This window comes from Pleurodeles waltl, chromosome 3_1, assembly GCF_031143425.1.
Source record: "Pleurodeles waltl isolate 20211129_DDA chromosome 3_1, aPleWal1.hap1.20221129, whole genome shotgun sequence".
In the NCBI taxonomy this organism is placed as follows: domain Eukaryota; kingdom Metazoa; phylum Chordata; class Amphibia; order Caudata; family Salamandridae; genus Pleurodeles; species Pleurodeles waltl.
Genome location: NC_090440.1, coordinates 1,950,069,466 through 1,950,085,452, shown reverse-complemented (window position 1 = coordinate 1,950,085,452; position 15,987 = coordinate 1,950,069,466). Strand labels below are relative to the sequence as shown.

The following is a 15,987-nucleotide window of genomic DNA, read 5'->3' as shown; positions in this document are numbered from 1 at the left end:
TTTTTTCATTTTTGACATGTGGGGAGCGACCCGCCTTAGGCAAGGGTCGCTCTCCTGGGGGAAAATTATTTTTGGGGGCAGAAACCACTAGACACTAGGGATTTTTTTGCGCCAATTTCACGCAAGGGGAGCGACCACTTAGGCAAGGGTCACTCCCCTGGGGGGGGGGGGCAAATTTATTTTAGGCCATTTCTGCCACCCTTGGGGGCAGATCAGCCTATTTTATTTAGCCTACTAGATGCCAGCGAATTAAAAAAAAAAAAATAGTGGGCTGGTGGCTACCAACCAGTATGGGCATGGTTATGCCCCCACCCCAACTGAAGGGGGTAACAGTCTTTCAGCTCTCCCCCGCACACTAAAACATCTGACCCCACGGCAAGCAAGATGACATTGGATTATTTTGGGTTTTGTTTTTAATTTGGGCCACGAGAGCTTCTCTAACTCTCAAAATCGTCTCACTTGGAATGGTGAGGGCAGCACGTTTTGGACTTTGGGACGCTGCTGTCTAGAAAAATTTACGAGACCTAGACACATCTGAAAAGTAAACATCTGGGTGAGTCCAGGGTGGTGTGCTTCACATGCACCCCGCACCATTTTCTTACCCACAATGCCCTGCAAACCTCCAACTTTGCTTGAAATTCCACATTTTTCCTACATTTTTGTGATGGAACTTTCCGGAATCTGCAAGAATCCACAAAATTACTACCACCCAGCATTGTAGCATCTATGACAATACAAATTCTGCCCCATTTGTCAGCCTAAAAACGGTTTTTTTCAACTGCCCTTTTGGACCCCTTTAGGTTCTCCCTCTTTTTTTACATGTTTTTGGCTCTTTCCTGTCACAGGCACTTGGCCCACCTACACAAGTGAGGTATCATTTTTACCGGGGGGCTGAGGGGAATGTTGGGTGGTAGGAAATTTGTCCCAGTGCGGTGATCCCACATAGAAATGTGGAGAAAAAAAATGATTTTGTAGCTAAATTTGAGGTTTGCTGAGGATTCTAGGTAAGAAAACAATGGGGGATCCACAGAAATGTTTGGGTTTGGTAGGTTTCCCTAGATGGCTGCTGAGCCCGGGACCAAAAACGCAGCCCCCCCAAAAACAGGTAGTTTTCAATCAATCAATAATTTATAAAGCGCGCTATGTACCCGTTAGGGTTTCGAGGCGCTAGGGGGGTGGGGGTGGGGGGGGGGATGGTGCTGCTATCGTTCGAAGAGCCATGTCTTGAGGAGTCTCCTGAAGGTGAGGAGGTACTGGGTCTGGCGTAGTGAGGTTGGGAGTGCGTTCCAGGTCTTGGCGGCGAGGTAGGAGAAGGATCTGCCGCCAGAGGTCTTGCGCTGGATTCGGGGGACGATGGCGAAGGCAAGGTTGGCAGAGCATAGTTGACGTGAGGGAACGTAGAAGTTGAGTCTGGTGATCAGGTAGGTGGGTCCGGTGTCGTGTAGAGCCTTGTGTGCGTGGGTGAGGAGTTTAAAGGTGATCCTCTTGTCCACGGGGAGCCAGTGGAGGTCCCTCAGGTGAGGGGAGATGTGACATCGGCGGGGTATGTTGAGGATCAGGCGGGCGGATGCGTTTGATAATTTTGATAATTTGATAATGTTGATGTGGTCACATAGTTTTTTGGGGCATGTCCTATTGCTGGCACTAGGCCTACTCACACAAGTGAGGCACCATATTTATCGGGAGACCTGGGGGAACGCTGGGTTGAAGGAAGTTTGTGGCGCCTCTCAGATTCCAGAAAGTTCTATCACCGAGATGTGAGGAAAAAGTGTTTTTTGTGCCAAATTTTGAGGTTTGCAAAGGATTCTAGGTAACATAACCCGATGAGAGCGCCACAAGTCACCCCATCCTGGGTTGCCCTAGGTGTCTGTTTTTAAAAAATGCACAGGTTCATTAGGTTTTCCTAGGTGCCGGCTGAGCTAGAGGCAAAAATCCACAGCTAGGCACTTTGCAAAAAACACGTCACATTTCAATGTAAAAATGTGATCTGTCCATTTTGCGTTTCCTGTTGCAAGCATTAGGCCTACCCACGCAAGTGAGGTACCATTTCTATCAGGAGACTTGGGGGAACACAGAATAGCAAAACAAGTGTTATTGCCCCTTGTCTTTCTCTACATTTTTTCCTTCCAAATGTAAGACAGTGTGTAAAAAAGACGTCTTTTTGAGAAATGCCCTGTAATTCACATGCTAGTATGGGCACCCAGGAATTTAAAGATATGCAAATCACCACTGCTTCTCAACACCTTATCTTGTGCCGATTTTGGAAATACAAAGGTTTCCTTGATACCTATTTTTCACTCTTTATATTTCACCAAATGAATTGCTGTATACCCAGTATACAATGAAAACCCATTGCAAGGTGCAGCTCATTTATTGGCTCTTGGTACCAAGGGTTCTTGCTGAAACTTCAAGCCCTATATATCCCGGCAACCAGAAGAGTCCAGCAGACGTAACGGTATATTGCTTTAAAAAATCTGACATTGCAGGAAAAAGGTACGGAGTAAAACGTGGAGACAAATAGCTGTTTTTTCACCTCAATTTCAATATTTGTTTTATTTCAGCTGTTATTTTATGTAGGAAAACCTTGTAGGATCTACACAAATTACCCCTTGCCGAATCCAGAATTTTGTCTACTTTCCAGAAATGTTTAGCTTTCACACCCATTTCTGTCCCTAAATGGAAGGAGGCTAAAAGCACAAAAAATAGTAAAAATTGGATATGTCCCAGTAAAATGCCAAAATTGCGTTGAAAAATTGGGTTTTCTAATTCACGTCTGCCTGTCACCTTCAGACTGCAGAATAAGAATTTTAAAAATGAAAAAGATAGTCAGCAGGCCTTTCCCATCTGTTAAAGGAGGGCCTGGAATAACATCCCAGAAACCATCAGGAGTGCTCCAACCCTGCTTCAGTTCAGGAAACAGCTGCACCTCTTTAAGGAACACTACATACCACTGCAGCAACGGTCCACAAACCAGCTACTTCTCCTATCATATGTTGACTTTATGCTTGTCTGTTCCTTGTACGGCACTATGCTGCCTTTTGGATAGGTTTGTGTTATAGAAATACCACATGCATATATACATGTTCTATGCAGCCCTTACTGATGTTAAAAAAATACAAAATTCCATGGCTAATTTTAACAGTGTGTATGGCTACACAATTATCTATGTATAATGTAATTTAGGGAGAAATGATTTGCAATACAGGCACTGAAAAGTTTTAGGCTTAGCATTTTCATCATTTCGGGGGTTATGGGCATTTATTTTGTTTAGCGATAAATATGCCTTCATCTATGCATGCATTATGATTTTCTGATGAGGGTGTATAGGAATTACTTTCTTGGGGTACTACTGTTTTAGTATTGATGTTTTTTGGAGAAGGTTTTGCAAATACGTTTTTTCTGGTGGGTGGGCAGTATGAGATATATTTTAGAGGGAATGAGAGATTTATGGAGGTATCTTGGATGTGTGTTTACATATTTGGTGTTTATTATTCAACCCATATTTAAGCTATTGTTAATGAACTATTGTGGTTATATGCATAAGTTTTGAAGTTTAGATGATTTTTAGGCAGTAGTTTATTGCATACATTTTTGTTATTATGACTAAATTATTTTTTGTGGAGGAGCACAGGGTTACATAGGTTACATGTTCAAAGGGTTTTCTTCCAAGGAAAGTGAACCAACCCTCAGCTCAATCCTAAAAATCATCCACCTTCCAAAAACATGAGTATCAATACACACCAAAATATGTGCACTCACACCATCAGATAAAAAAGATACTTTGTAGACATGTAATTCGTTTAAACCAAAAAGGTACTAAAAAGTAAGGTATTACAAAAATGCATCACAGTGCAGACTATATTGTGAGCAGTAGGAAAGAGTGCAGAGAAAATTGTGCGAACTAAAGAGCAACTTGTATAGCCAAACTACAAATTGAATTGCCTGAAGCCACCTTATGACTGAAGAAGGAAACACTGGTGCTTACAGCAGGTGGGCTCCAAGCCTTGTCTGTAGACCTTCATTCTTACTCATGGTACTTGTGTCGTTTGTAGACATATTCAGAGCACCCAACCAAAAGATCAGATTTGGTTGGCAGTCTGGGAATGGAGTCCAGAGGCGTTTGTGTCTACTGTTGAATTTATGAGATGTAATCTTCCGGGTTGAGCTGAAGCAATGAGATTGATGAGATATTCCTGTTTTTGCCAATGCCAGGCTGGCCCAGCTGAAGCAGGAGATGAAGGAGACGCTAGAGAAGCGGGAGAAGCTGGAGGACATCGAGGCACAGGTGAAGGAGACGCGGAAGGAAGCACTGGCCTTGCAGTTTCCAGAGTGGACGCTGGATGTTAGCGGTCGGATACCGGCTGCAGTGGTAAGATGAGCCCAGTACTTTAGCGAGGTGGGTGGACAGTGATCCTTGCACGCTTGGGATTCCTCTTGAGAAGCAAATACTTCTCCTCTCACGCCTGCCCATGGTCACTTTTGTTTCCCTGTGGGGAGGTGATGAGAGTTTTGTGTGGTTTTGGTAAATGAGAGATTCATCTATATCAGTGGGCGAAAGGTTATGATTGTGTGTGAACCTGGATATTTGTGTTTCTGGAGCCACCCAGATTCACTCACATGCTCTTTGTTCAACCACTGGTCAGTGGCAGTGTCTGCTTTCCATTTACCACTAGGTGCTCTCAAAAGATCATGAACTACCCAGGCCTCTGACTATGCTAAACATAGTTTTAATTGTAGTTTCCATTGGCCATACACATGAACTGCAGACAAACACCTGAATATTTCACAAAGGCCTTCACTGGCATTACGGGATCTTAACTCAATAACAGCAAGGACAAGAAGTGTCTACCGTTCTGATAAATTTGTTTATACCGGACTCTAAAGAAAAGGAACAGGTGTTGGTAATATAGACTTGAGAAACACACAAACCAACAGATATAGCCACTAAATACAGTGTAAGTGTCACAAAGGGAACCAAGACTGCTAGTGCCCTGTGTCAGCAAATGAAAAGTTAAACAGAGAAGGACAGTTCGACATACATGCTGAGTTGAGGTCATGTTGCTGTTGCCAATTTTTCCTGATTCAAGCTGAGGTCGTTAACAGGGAGCCTACTCGGACATAGTGATGTTGATTTAGGCCCAACCATTACCCTTCTACTTCAGTGCCTTCCTTGTGCAGGTATGTAGAACCTCACCACTCACAGTCCGCCATTGTTGACAGCAGCAACCCAGTCTTCCTTTTGCTCCAAATGTAATGATGCGTCTGCTAATCCATGGGAGAGAGTTAATGGAGGCCCTTGCAGCTCCCATGAAGCACCATCTACTGAAATTACAGGGGGTTGTTGCCAAAGTTTTCAGGGAGCATTATTCTTTTCAGTTACTTCACTAGCCTAGGGCTGATTTAGTAGTCACATTCTTGGACTCCAGGACTCCCCATATAAGGTTTAAAACAGGGAGCCTTAACTTATAATATCCCTCAGAAAGATAGTCACTTGAGCCACATGAAACTCTTAGGCCCTCACTGTGAGTAGGATAGAAAATTCTGGTTTGTGATGTAACCACTTTTACCAAACGTACCGGAAATATGAGTTTGGTGGTTAATACCGCACTCCCGCTGTTTTCCAGGAATCCATTTTGGCACGTCAAACGAGCTGAAGTGTATTGGGGAAAACAGGACAAGCGGTTTTTGGCAGAATAAGTACCAAAATCTGCATGATATTCCACATGATCAAGGAAAAATTTGCAATGTGGTATATTTATCACTCTGATAAAATCCGACTCGGCGTAATCGTATTTTAGTGAGTACCATAAATGAAGTTTCACGCACCGAGCTGGGGGAAAGCGGGGGAGGAGGGGGTGCTTGCCCCCCCCCCCCCCCCCGGATTTAGTTGGAGGCTCACAGTGCAGCGCAACACTAGAGCTGCCAGTGTTTCGCTGCCTGTACCGGCGCGGCTGCGGCCCCCGCAAAAAAAGGTCTGGGACGCCCCCGCTGAAAAAATGTCTGCGGCCGCCCATACACCGAGCCGCTGGCAACGGGGGACTTAGTAGAGGAAAATTATGAAAAAGCACAGACAAGCACTGCTTCTTGGAAGGACCCGGACTTTAAAGTTCTGTATTGTGAAAAAGTCAGCTCAAAGGGAAAGGTGAACAGACGTCCACTTCCCCGCGGAAGGGCTCTAATAGAGATCTGAAACCGGGAAACTAAGAGAAAGGGCTTAAAATAAAACGTTGCTGCCCCCAGAGGGAAGACGAAGAGACTTCTACTGTCTCAAAAGATACAGATCACAGACTCGTGTTCCATGAAAATGTCCAGTATCCAATGTCCGAGAAAAAGAGAAAGGAATTCCTATCCGAAGGACATACAGAAGTCTTCTGCCAGTGGGGTATTAAGGGGGCCATTTGCTTTAATACAAACAAGGACCATCGTCCCATCTGAAGTGACTGTTGTGCGTTTGGGCTTCCGCTGCACTAATGGTACAGCTCCTTGCATGTTGCCATACACACGCCTATAAATATATTCTGGTTTGTGCATATGCTTCCTATAGCAGTTAATAAGAAACAGGGACTGCCTGTTCAACCACCTGGTACCATGGGCGATCAAGGGGGAAAGAACAATGGCTCCCAGCGGACTGATTAAGTTACACGATCACCCAATAATTAAAAACTGAAACACGCAATTCACTTACTTGTCGATCAGTGATAAAGTTTGCCAGACATGATTCAGATGAAATGAATAAACGACGATAGCAATAAAGCCAACCGAAGTATCCAGCTTTTAATGTGTCCTAACCGTACTCGGTGCTCAATGATCACACAGCGTGGAAGGGTGTAAAGGAGCATAAACGTGTGTGTAACACAAAAGAGAGCTGAAGTGGAAAATGAGATAAATTGTTGTTTGTTTAGAGCATCGGATTTATAAGATTAATTCAGAGGGTCCCATTACCCGGTTTCAACGACGTCTCAGCAGCTTCAGTCAATTAAGGGTCATCAGTGGGACAGAAAAATATTGAGGAGTAAGCAGCAGTCTGTGAATACAAGAGAGGAAATAGAAGAAAAGGTCTGTACATTAATAATGGTATGGAGACCCAATAATAGGTCTTCCTTACTTCTACTAATTTACAGACCTCTTTGATCGATTAGCACATTTGGCTCCTATAAGTATTATATAATTATTTTGCAATGGTCATTATAACTTTTTAATTAATTCACAGTTTTTTTTTACTAACCTACAACCTTGTATTCACAGACTATGCCTGACAAATCATATTACTGCTTGACAAGTGCATGCCTTGAGTGTTTCTATTTTAAGTTATTTGTTGATTGTACAATACAGTAATTCCGCCAGGAACTATTATTCTTTTTACTCTGCGTCCTATGGCAAGCACAGTGGTGTCTACAGCACAGCCTTAGCTATTTATATTCCTACTTTCCTCCTTATCGTTCTGCCGCTTCTGTAAGGGGCACAGATACATAACCACCTAAAACAGTGGTTCCCAACCTGTGGTCCGGGTACCCCTGGGGGTCCACGAAGCCTCCTCAGGGGGTCCACGACTGCTTAGAAATTAAATAATAATAATAGATTAGATTCCCAGCTTTCAGTAATGACTCTGAGGGGGTCCCCAGATTCCAATAAAGATTCAGTGAGGGTCCCCGGGCTCCAGTAATGGTTAAGTGGGGTCCACTGAAGTCAAAAGTATAGGAATCACTGATCTGAGACGAACCCTTGCCTAAAGTCAAAAGAGCTGTAATTGAACAAGCTGGACTCCTCCTCAACTACAACCTCAAATCTGGTGCGGGCATTATCTTGGGCACGGCCAATCCTGTTCACAGTCCAAGCCCTCCTCTTGGAATTCTGAGGGTAGCGATGGAGATGCTGGTGGCCTTAGGGAGCCCTCAGTGAAGGAACTCAAAGGCTTGGAATAGCGGACATCTTTCTCTACAGTGTAAAAGCTACACCGAATATGACATAGAAGGGATGCAACGGAAAGTGAGTGTAAAACAGAAAGGAAGAATGCGGCACAAGGAAGATGGGTGTCCCAGATTTACAGCAAGTAGGTGCAGGATGTGCAGCGTGAGGTGAGTAGTGCATGGTGTGAAAACTCATGACTACTTGGCATAAAGTTTGGGCAGTATTCAGACATGGAACAGCGCAGAATGCTGTTCGCTATGTACCTCTCAATGTATGGTCCTTTGACATGTTACACACATGAAGAGCCCTAGAATCCTAAGGTAATTTACTTTCACCCTTTCAGCAATGTCAGAAAGTAGTGCATGGACTCCACCTCCCAGCCTACAAGAAACTGGTGCATCAGTACTGATGGGCCAGTTTGCTTTCGTCGCCCCTGCCCCACCTAATAACACCATGTGTGTGCCGTATCTATAGTACAGCGCACCATGACAAAAATGTTGACGCTAGTGGAGCAAAGTGCAAGGAGGCCCGTAGGTTAATATGGGTGCGTCATTTTAACACCTGCTCTGAGCAGGCATTAAAAATAATGCAAAAATGTTGTAGATTTCACTGCGCCATTTTTGCATGCCTCCTAATGCTGGAACGCCCCCTTGCATACATTATGCCTGATGCAGGCATAATGTGGCACAAGGGGTCGCAAAGTGCAATGCATGCATTGCGCCACTTTGTAAATATGGCTAATTGAAAATTGCTTTCTTGAGCTACATTACCCTAAAAAAATGAAGCTAGTTTGGCGCAAGGGCCTTGTAAATCTGGCCCTCTGTTTTTTAAACCTCATGGCAGTTGTTTACCTCCTGAGATTTTATGTTTTCTTTCACAGATTCAAAGCGCCTTGAAGTCATTCCAGGAAGTAGCCTCTCACTTTTCAGTGGAGCCCAAATTTGGTGAGAACAAGACGTTGCCCTTCCACTTATTTACATTTTTGCTTATCACAGGCTGTGATTGAGTGTGAATGATAGGGTTAGGCGCATTTGCTTCCAAGCACCCTAGATTTACTACTTTAGCCTTATCAGGTCAAGATATTTACTCAAAAGCACACAGTGCATGAACTGTAGACTCTCCAGCCTCCATAATTCTAACCAAAGGCCTTATGCTAACAGACTTGTTGACAGCCGCTGAGCGCTTACAGGGCATAGGTAGCAGAGGACCTGTGGTTTCTGGGTGTGTGAAAAGAGGAAGTTACATAGGTAGGATGGAGGAGAATGAGGAAAATCAGAAGATATAGAAGGAAGAGTGCGGGGGACAAAGGGAAGGTGAACCTGACATTTCCTAACTCAACATTGAGCACATCATCATCACAGCGCTGTGCAGTTTTACATAATTTTACTTTATTGCTTTTTGCCTCTTCTGTCTGCCATGCGGGTACCTTCTTAAAAGATCCTAGCTGGATCCACCATTCCACTTCTTCTTATAGTGGTTGGAGGTGTCACCCTTGGCAGCGAGATACACTAGCAAACCTCCCTATTCAAATACGCTGGGTCTGGTCTGGATCATTGCGCCCACTTCAGAAACTTTTTTGATCTCATAGCCACAGATTTGAATCCCAGAGGATCTACTGAGCCTTTCGTCCTTTTGAGTTTGATAAAATCAGAACCCTTCACCAGGACTGCAATTTAATGACCAGAGTTCTTCATGAATTTCACCATCACTGCTGCTAGGTTTTGGCTGATCAGTGTTGAAAAGATTCACCAGCATCTTTGAAACCATGTAGCTACAGGAGCCATTTTGTTTTTGGAGAGAGTCGGCTTAGGCCATCCACCTCACAACAGACCGCCTGCCCTCATTAAAGCTGGACACTGAAGAAGCTTTGTAATTCCTGGTAAAAATCCTTCTTCCAATATGAAAGAAGCACTTTTGTTAGAAATTAATACCTGGTTAGGCCACGAAGTCGTGGTGGTTTGCTCTATTTTGTTTTTTGTTTCTGAGATCAAATTTCCAAAGTAGGGACAATGCTTTTCTTAGAAAATAGACAAGCACAACGACCCCTGATAAATAGAGAGTTTCTATCTACCCACTACTATATAACCAGTCCTTTCTTTACATTCTACTCTCCATCTCTCTACTATCCTCTTCAACACACAATGAACTGTCTAAATATTGGTGACATTATAGAAAACTTCAAATCTGACCTACTCTTCATCGCTGAAGCTTGACTAAACAATGATGAAGCACCTCCACTACATGACACCATTCCCCCATGTTAAAGAATACTGTTCAGAATCTCCTCAGAAGACCAGAGAAGGATTAGCCAATGGCTACGAAATGTTTCTACCTACATAACCCATCCTGCTTGTTCAGTGCTCTCCATACACGACCTTAACACACTTGTTCCTACAGATTTACAGACCTCAGCAGAGAATCCTTCATCTGCAGATGCCTTCCTGGATTCTCAGAGGCCACTTCAAGGCATTCTGACCTCTGTATACTGGGAGATTATAAACCTGGCCTGCGCCAGACGAAACCCCCCTTTTCACCTGGAATGGCTTCACCTGGATCAGTTGAAACCTTTTATGACTCGTAAACCCACACAATGGATGCATTATTCCTGATTCATAGCCACATCAGTATGATTGGTAACTTCCTCATATTTTGGAGTGAACATCATTAACTTCAACCTCAATCATCTATTGTCAATTATACGTATATTCCCCACAGACTCCAAAATATTCAAAATATATTTTAGACCTTAAAAGAAACATGACTTACCCACATTTCATTCTCAGCCTACCACTTTCATACATGAGAACAGAATTGTTAGACCTGATAGCCTTAGGGTGGTCATCCCCCAACTTTTTGCCTGCCTCCCTCCATTTTTCTGACCCCGGTTTTGCTGGTTTTAGCACTCTGCGCACTTTCCCATGCTGACCAGTGATAAAGTACATGTGCTGTCTCCCCTAAACATGGTAACCTTGGTTTCTACCCAACTGGCATATTTAATTTACTTGTAAGACTCTACTATAGTGCACTTGAGGTGCCCAGGGCCTGTAAATTAAATGCTACTAGTGGGCCTGCAGCACTGGGCGTGCCACCCACATAATTTGCCCCTTAACCATGTCTCAGGCCTGCCATTTCACTGCCACTTCGACTTGGCATTTAAACCTACTTGCCAAGCCTTAAACTCCCCCTTTCTACATATAAGTAACCCCTAAGGTTCGCCATAGGTAACCCATGGGGCAGGGTGGTATGTAAGTAAAAGGCAGGACATGTACTTATGTGTTTTACATGTCCTGGTAGGGGAAAACTCACAAATTCATTTTCCACTAATGTGAGGCCTGCTGCTCTCATAGGCCAGCATTAGAACTGCCCTTACATACTTTTCAGTGGTAGATTATGATCTGAAAGGAGTAGCCCTGTCATGTTTAGTATGGCCAGAATGGTATTAGAAAATCCTGCTTACTGGTGAAGGTAGATTTATTATTACTATTTTAGAAATGCCACTTTTAGAAAATGTGCATTTTTCTGGACTTACTGCCATATGTGCCTTACAGCCTATCTCCAATCCATGTCTGGTCTGTGCTGCTTGATAGCTCCCCTTGTGCATTCCACCCAGACAGCCATAAACACGGGACACTCAGTTACACCTGCATTCATCTGCATACAACAATTCATCAGTTCCACCTTTTATAAAGTCCTTCATCGACAACCTCCCCTCTTTCAAGACCACCTCAGCCACTCAAGCCATCAGAAAACAAGTTGGTTGACACCTGAATTAAAAAGCTCTAAAATTAAAACATAGCTTCTTGGAAAGCAACTGCACAAGCTTGCACCAACTTCAGAATTTACAAAACCTACATCAAAAGGCAAAAAAAACGCCTTTATTCCCACCACATTTGAGACTCCACCTGTCATTAAAGAAACTTAAAAAAATTACTGCTGAATTATAGGACCTAGAGTGTACTGCCTCCGGTGTTACACACTCTCAAGAACTAATCGACTCACTAGCAGGCCCCTTCACCTCAAAATTCAAAGAACTGTAAATATTGCGGCAGGAAAATTAAACAAAAGAGGATAAACCAATCAACCCAGCATCATTTGTGCACTCTCAGCCAACCAAACAAGCCAGGCCATGCTCCTTCAACACCAGCTCTATCAAGTACTCCATACACTTCATGAAGACTTGTGGCTCATTTGGTTCATGCCTCGAGAAACCAAGAACATCCTCCATAAAAGTCATGGAGGCCGGTGCCGTCAGCAGCTACTCTTTGGTGTTGGGACCAAACTGAACCTTCTGTTTATTGACCAATATACAATGGCAAACTCATAAAAAGGCCTGTCATCTGCCAGATACCAGTATTCGCTGAAGACAACAAACGTTTATCAAACTGGAATTTTTTCTGCCCACAGCATGAAAACCACCTCGATTGCCACCTGGGACGATATCTAAATTCCATTGATTCAAATGGAGTTGAAACACTTCTGCTACCACACCTTCCTCTGTCTTTGATAATGTTCATCACCATACAGTGCAACAGAAACTTGGCAACAACTGAGTATGTGGCACTGTTCTTCACTTCCTTCCTCAAAGGCTGATGTCACTTAAAAAACATTCCCTCAATTTTCCCTGGTGTCATTCCCCTCTACAGCCGGTGTCCCTCAAGGCTTTACTACTGACCCACTCCTCTTCAACATGTACCTCAACACTCTCCCTCACCTCATGTCCTTCTTCAACCTCAACTGCTACAATACTAATTAGACACAAATAATTCTAAAGTTTGAAAAAGCGATCTGTTTTCCTTTAACTAGGAATCCCTGAGTCAAGTCACCATCGCTTTAATGCTTTCTTATCTCGACTATGAAGCCACTCTTTTACTTACAGTCCCTTTCTCTCTCTTTCACAGACAGCAGAGAATGCAGATGCCAGACAACTTCTTTGTCTATAAGTCTAAACTCACAGCTCACCAAACTTGCAATCTGTACACTACCTGCCTGAGGAAAGATATTGCACTTCCTAAGCAATGCGCATCACTCATGGAACCATGGTTCATCCAATTGCACTGGGCCATTCTTCCTTCAATGTAAACTCCACACTTTCTGCCATATTAAACCACTAGGGGTTGGCCCCATTCTTGATTATCTATTCTTTTAAAGAGACATGCAAAGGCAAAACCTCTTGCTTGTTGCAGATAGTCCACCTCTAAAACTTGATTCCTGTAACAATAAGAATAATTGATAACCACCTCAAACTTCGGATGGCTTGAAAAACCTGGCTTGTTCAATTCACATAACTGTGAGATATGGGTCGCTGCTAAAGAAGGTGATAGGGTCTTCCATAATCACAACTTACTGCTATATCTCACGCTTAAGCACAACTACAAATTTCCCACACAGTGACTAAAACACATCCCCTGTCTTCACTCACCATACCCGACACTTCACTTGTAGATTCCACTAAATCCCCACACTCTTTCAGACTTGCTCTATAAAAGCGCCTTACAGAAAATCAATGAAGTTGGGATGCTTAGCATCCTTGTCATGGATATGAATTGCTACTTCAATTCTGTAGTGCTATGTGTACAAAGGGGCATATTTAAGAGCCCCTAGTGCCACCGGAGTGTACTTTACGTGACGCTCAGGTGGTGCTATGCCCTGCTCTGTATTTACAAGGTGGCACTAAGCCACTTTTTGTGGCTTAACACCACCTTGTAATATGGCACCTTCACATGCAGCACTTTGCGTGGAAGGGGCGTGCAATGGGTGTTGCTGTGGGTGTACCACGGTAACACCCATTGCATTTTGACTCTGCCCCAGATTTACGTGTTTCCGTAAACTTGAGGCAGCTCCAAAATCTAACGCCCCCCACAGGGGTGGCGTTAGCAAGGTGCAACAAGGAGGAATACTTTTATTCCTCTTCGTTTTTTGCTTTTTCTATGTCTGCTGCATTCGGCAGGATGCATAGAAAGAGCAAAATGCCAGAAAAAATGGTTTATGTGCAGGAAGGTGTCCTTTCCGGTACATAAACAATCATTTCAAAATGATGCTTTGGAACTTATGTATGTGCTGCATCCTGCAGCACACACAGAAATGCTAAATCGCCATAAGAGATTGTTTATGTGCAAGAAGGGACAGTTTTCCACACATAAAAAATCAAACCCCTGATGCAGACATCCTTGCACGATGGTGCAAGGATGCGTGTGTTGGCGCTAGGTAGCTCAATTTAGCGCCAGCGCAGGAGGAAATGCAGGGGTGCGCTGTATTCTAATAAATACGGCGCATCCCTGTGTTTCTACGCAGCGCTGCCAATTTTGGTGCAGCACTACGCTGCGCCACAGTTTACTAAATCTGGCCCAAAGTTTGGACACTTCTAACACAGTGACATATATTGCAGTCAACTATTTTTCCAAGAACAGCGTTCATCTGTGGTCTGGACATGGCTATGTGCAGTGGTGGGCTGGGCTATGAGGAAAATGGTTGGCCCTAGATGGGTTTAGGATTGGAATGTACTTTTAGAGTGGGGTTGTTGGTTTATGCCAGTAAAAAGCACAACTGATCAAAACAACCCCTATGTTACAGAGAGAAGGGGCAAATGAGAGAAGTATATTTGTCCAATTATTTTAAGAGGGGCTCTCCCATCCAATGACATTGTTTGAAAATGTGGGTCTACCAGTGTACTGCGGAGTGTGTACTCTCAACAAAGCAGGAGAGGAAGACTAACATAAAAGATAGCCATAAAGAAGGGACAGTGAATATAAGTGATAACCACACAAATGGACATTCGAACAAAGGTGAGAAACACTGAGTGTTAGAGGTGGGCTCAAAAGCCATGGGGCCAGATGTACGTAGCTTTAGGTTTGCGATTTCCTAATAGCAATTTTTTTGTGATTCGCTATTAGGAAATCGCAAACTGCTATGAACTACAGTGTGTTTAACACTATTTGCGATTCCCAAATGGATCGCAAGGGACCTGCCTCGTTAATATTCATGAGGCAGGTTGTAATTTGCACCCCATTTTGGAATGCCCGCACTCACAGGGATGGTGGTCTGCTGGGGTCAGCAGACCACCATGTTTGTGACTGCTTTTTAAATAAAGCATTTTTATTTTAATGCAGCTTGTTTTCCTTAAAGGAAAACGGGCTGCTTTAAAAAAACAAATTAAAAAAAACTTTTCATTTTTTCAGAGTAGGCAGTGGTCCGTGGGACCACTGTCTGCTCTGAAAAAATGTTGGCGTCCCCATTCACAAAAGGGAAGGGGTCCCTAGGCGATTGGAAATGGATTACCACCAATTTGAAATTGGTGATAACTGTGATTGGTTTGAAACCGCATTCTTGGTTGCAAAACAATGATACATCCCCCTGCAAGTTGCTATTGGCACGTCCCTTCCTAATAGTGAGTCGCAAACCCATTTTTCGAATTGGTTGTAGGCTACCGAATGGTAAAATAGTGTTTTGTACAATGGAAACTGCTGTTTTTTGGTCGCAAACGGTCCGATTCTGCTAATCTGGACATTTTCAACTAAAAAAAGCTACGTACAGGTGGCCCTTGGAGTGTAAATTGTGGGCTAAGCTGTAGACATTGGATGTAAGTTACGGGCACACAGGAAGCACACTGGAAGAATCGTGTGATGAACTACTTGATATATCACTTGAAAAACTTTGGGTTCAGTGGACTTTGCGAGTCATACACTAAGCATAATAGTTGCAGCTTGAGGCCTTTGAAAGTGGCGGGGTGCAACACCTGCACTGAATTTGAGTGGTCAGAGCAAGCGAGCCTGAATTTCTCTAGAGGGGTTCGCAAGTGTTCTGGACAAAAATAAATGTAAAAATGAGATCAAAAATGCATTTAAGAGAAAAAGATTCGGATAAGTTATTTAAAACAAACATAGGTTCTGAAATGACTCATAAAATATTCTAGTGCTTTCGTTATCTGACAACTGAGCCCAGCCGTTCTCAGGACTGTTGCAGGTATGGTACTATATAATATTGTGCTGGGTTGCCTGCGCTGGGACAATTTTGAGCACATGGTTGCACTTGCATTAAAGTTCCAGTAATAGGGCATTTCTTTCTGCTCTAGAGACAGGGCCA

The 15,987-nt window shown here is 43.5% G+C and overlaps 1 protein-coding gene across 2 annotated transcripts in view; it reads left to right on the top strand.

Annotated features, from left to right (window-relative positions):
- EFCAB5 (EF-hand calcium binding domain 5) overlaps positions 1 to 15,987 on the top strand; it is a 207,129-nt gene that overhangs the window by 15,652 nt on the left and 175,490 nt on the right. For both annotated transcript variants that reach the window (XM_069226262.1, XM_069226263.1), the window contains exons 3-4: positions 4,213 to 4,369; positions 8,789 to 8,852. In XM_069226262.1, coding sequence (XP_069082363.1) covers positions 4,213 to 4,369; positions 8,789 to 8,852 — 221 coding nt within the window. The remainder of the gene's footprint in view (positions 1 to 4,212; positions 4,370 to 8,788; positions 8,853 to 15,987) is intronic.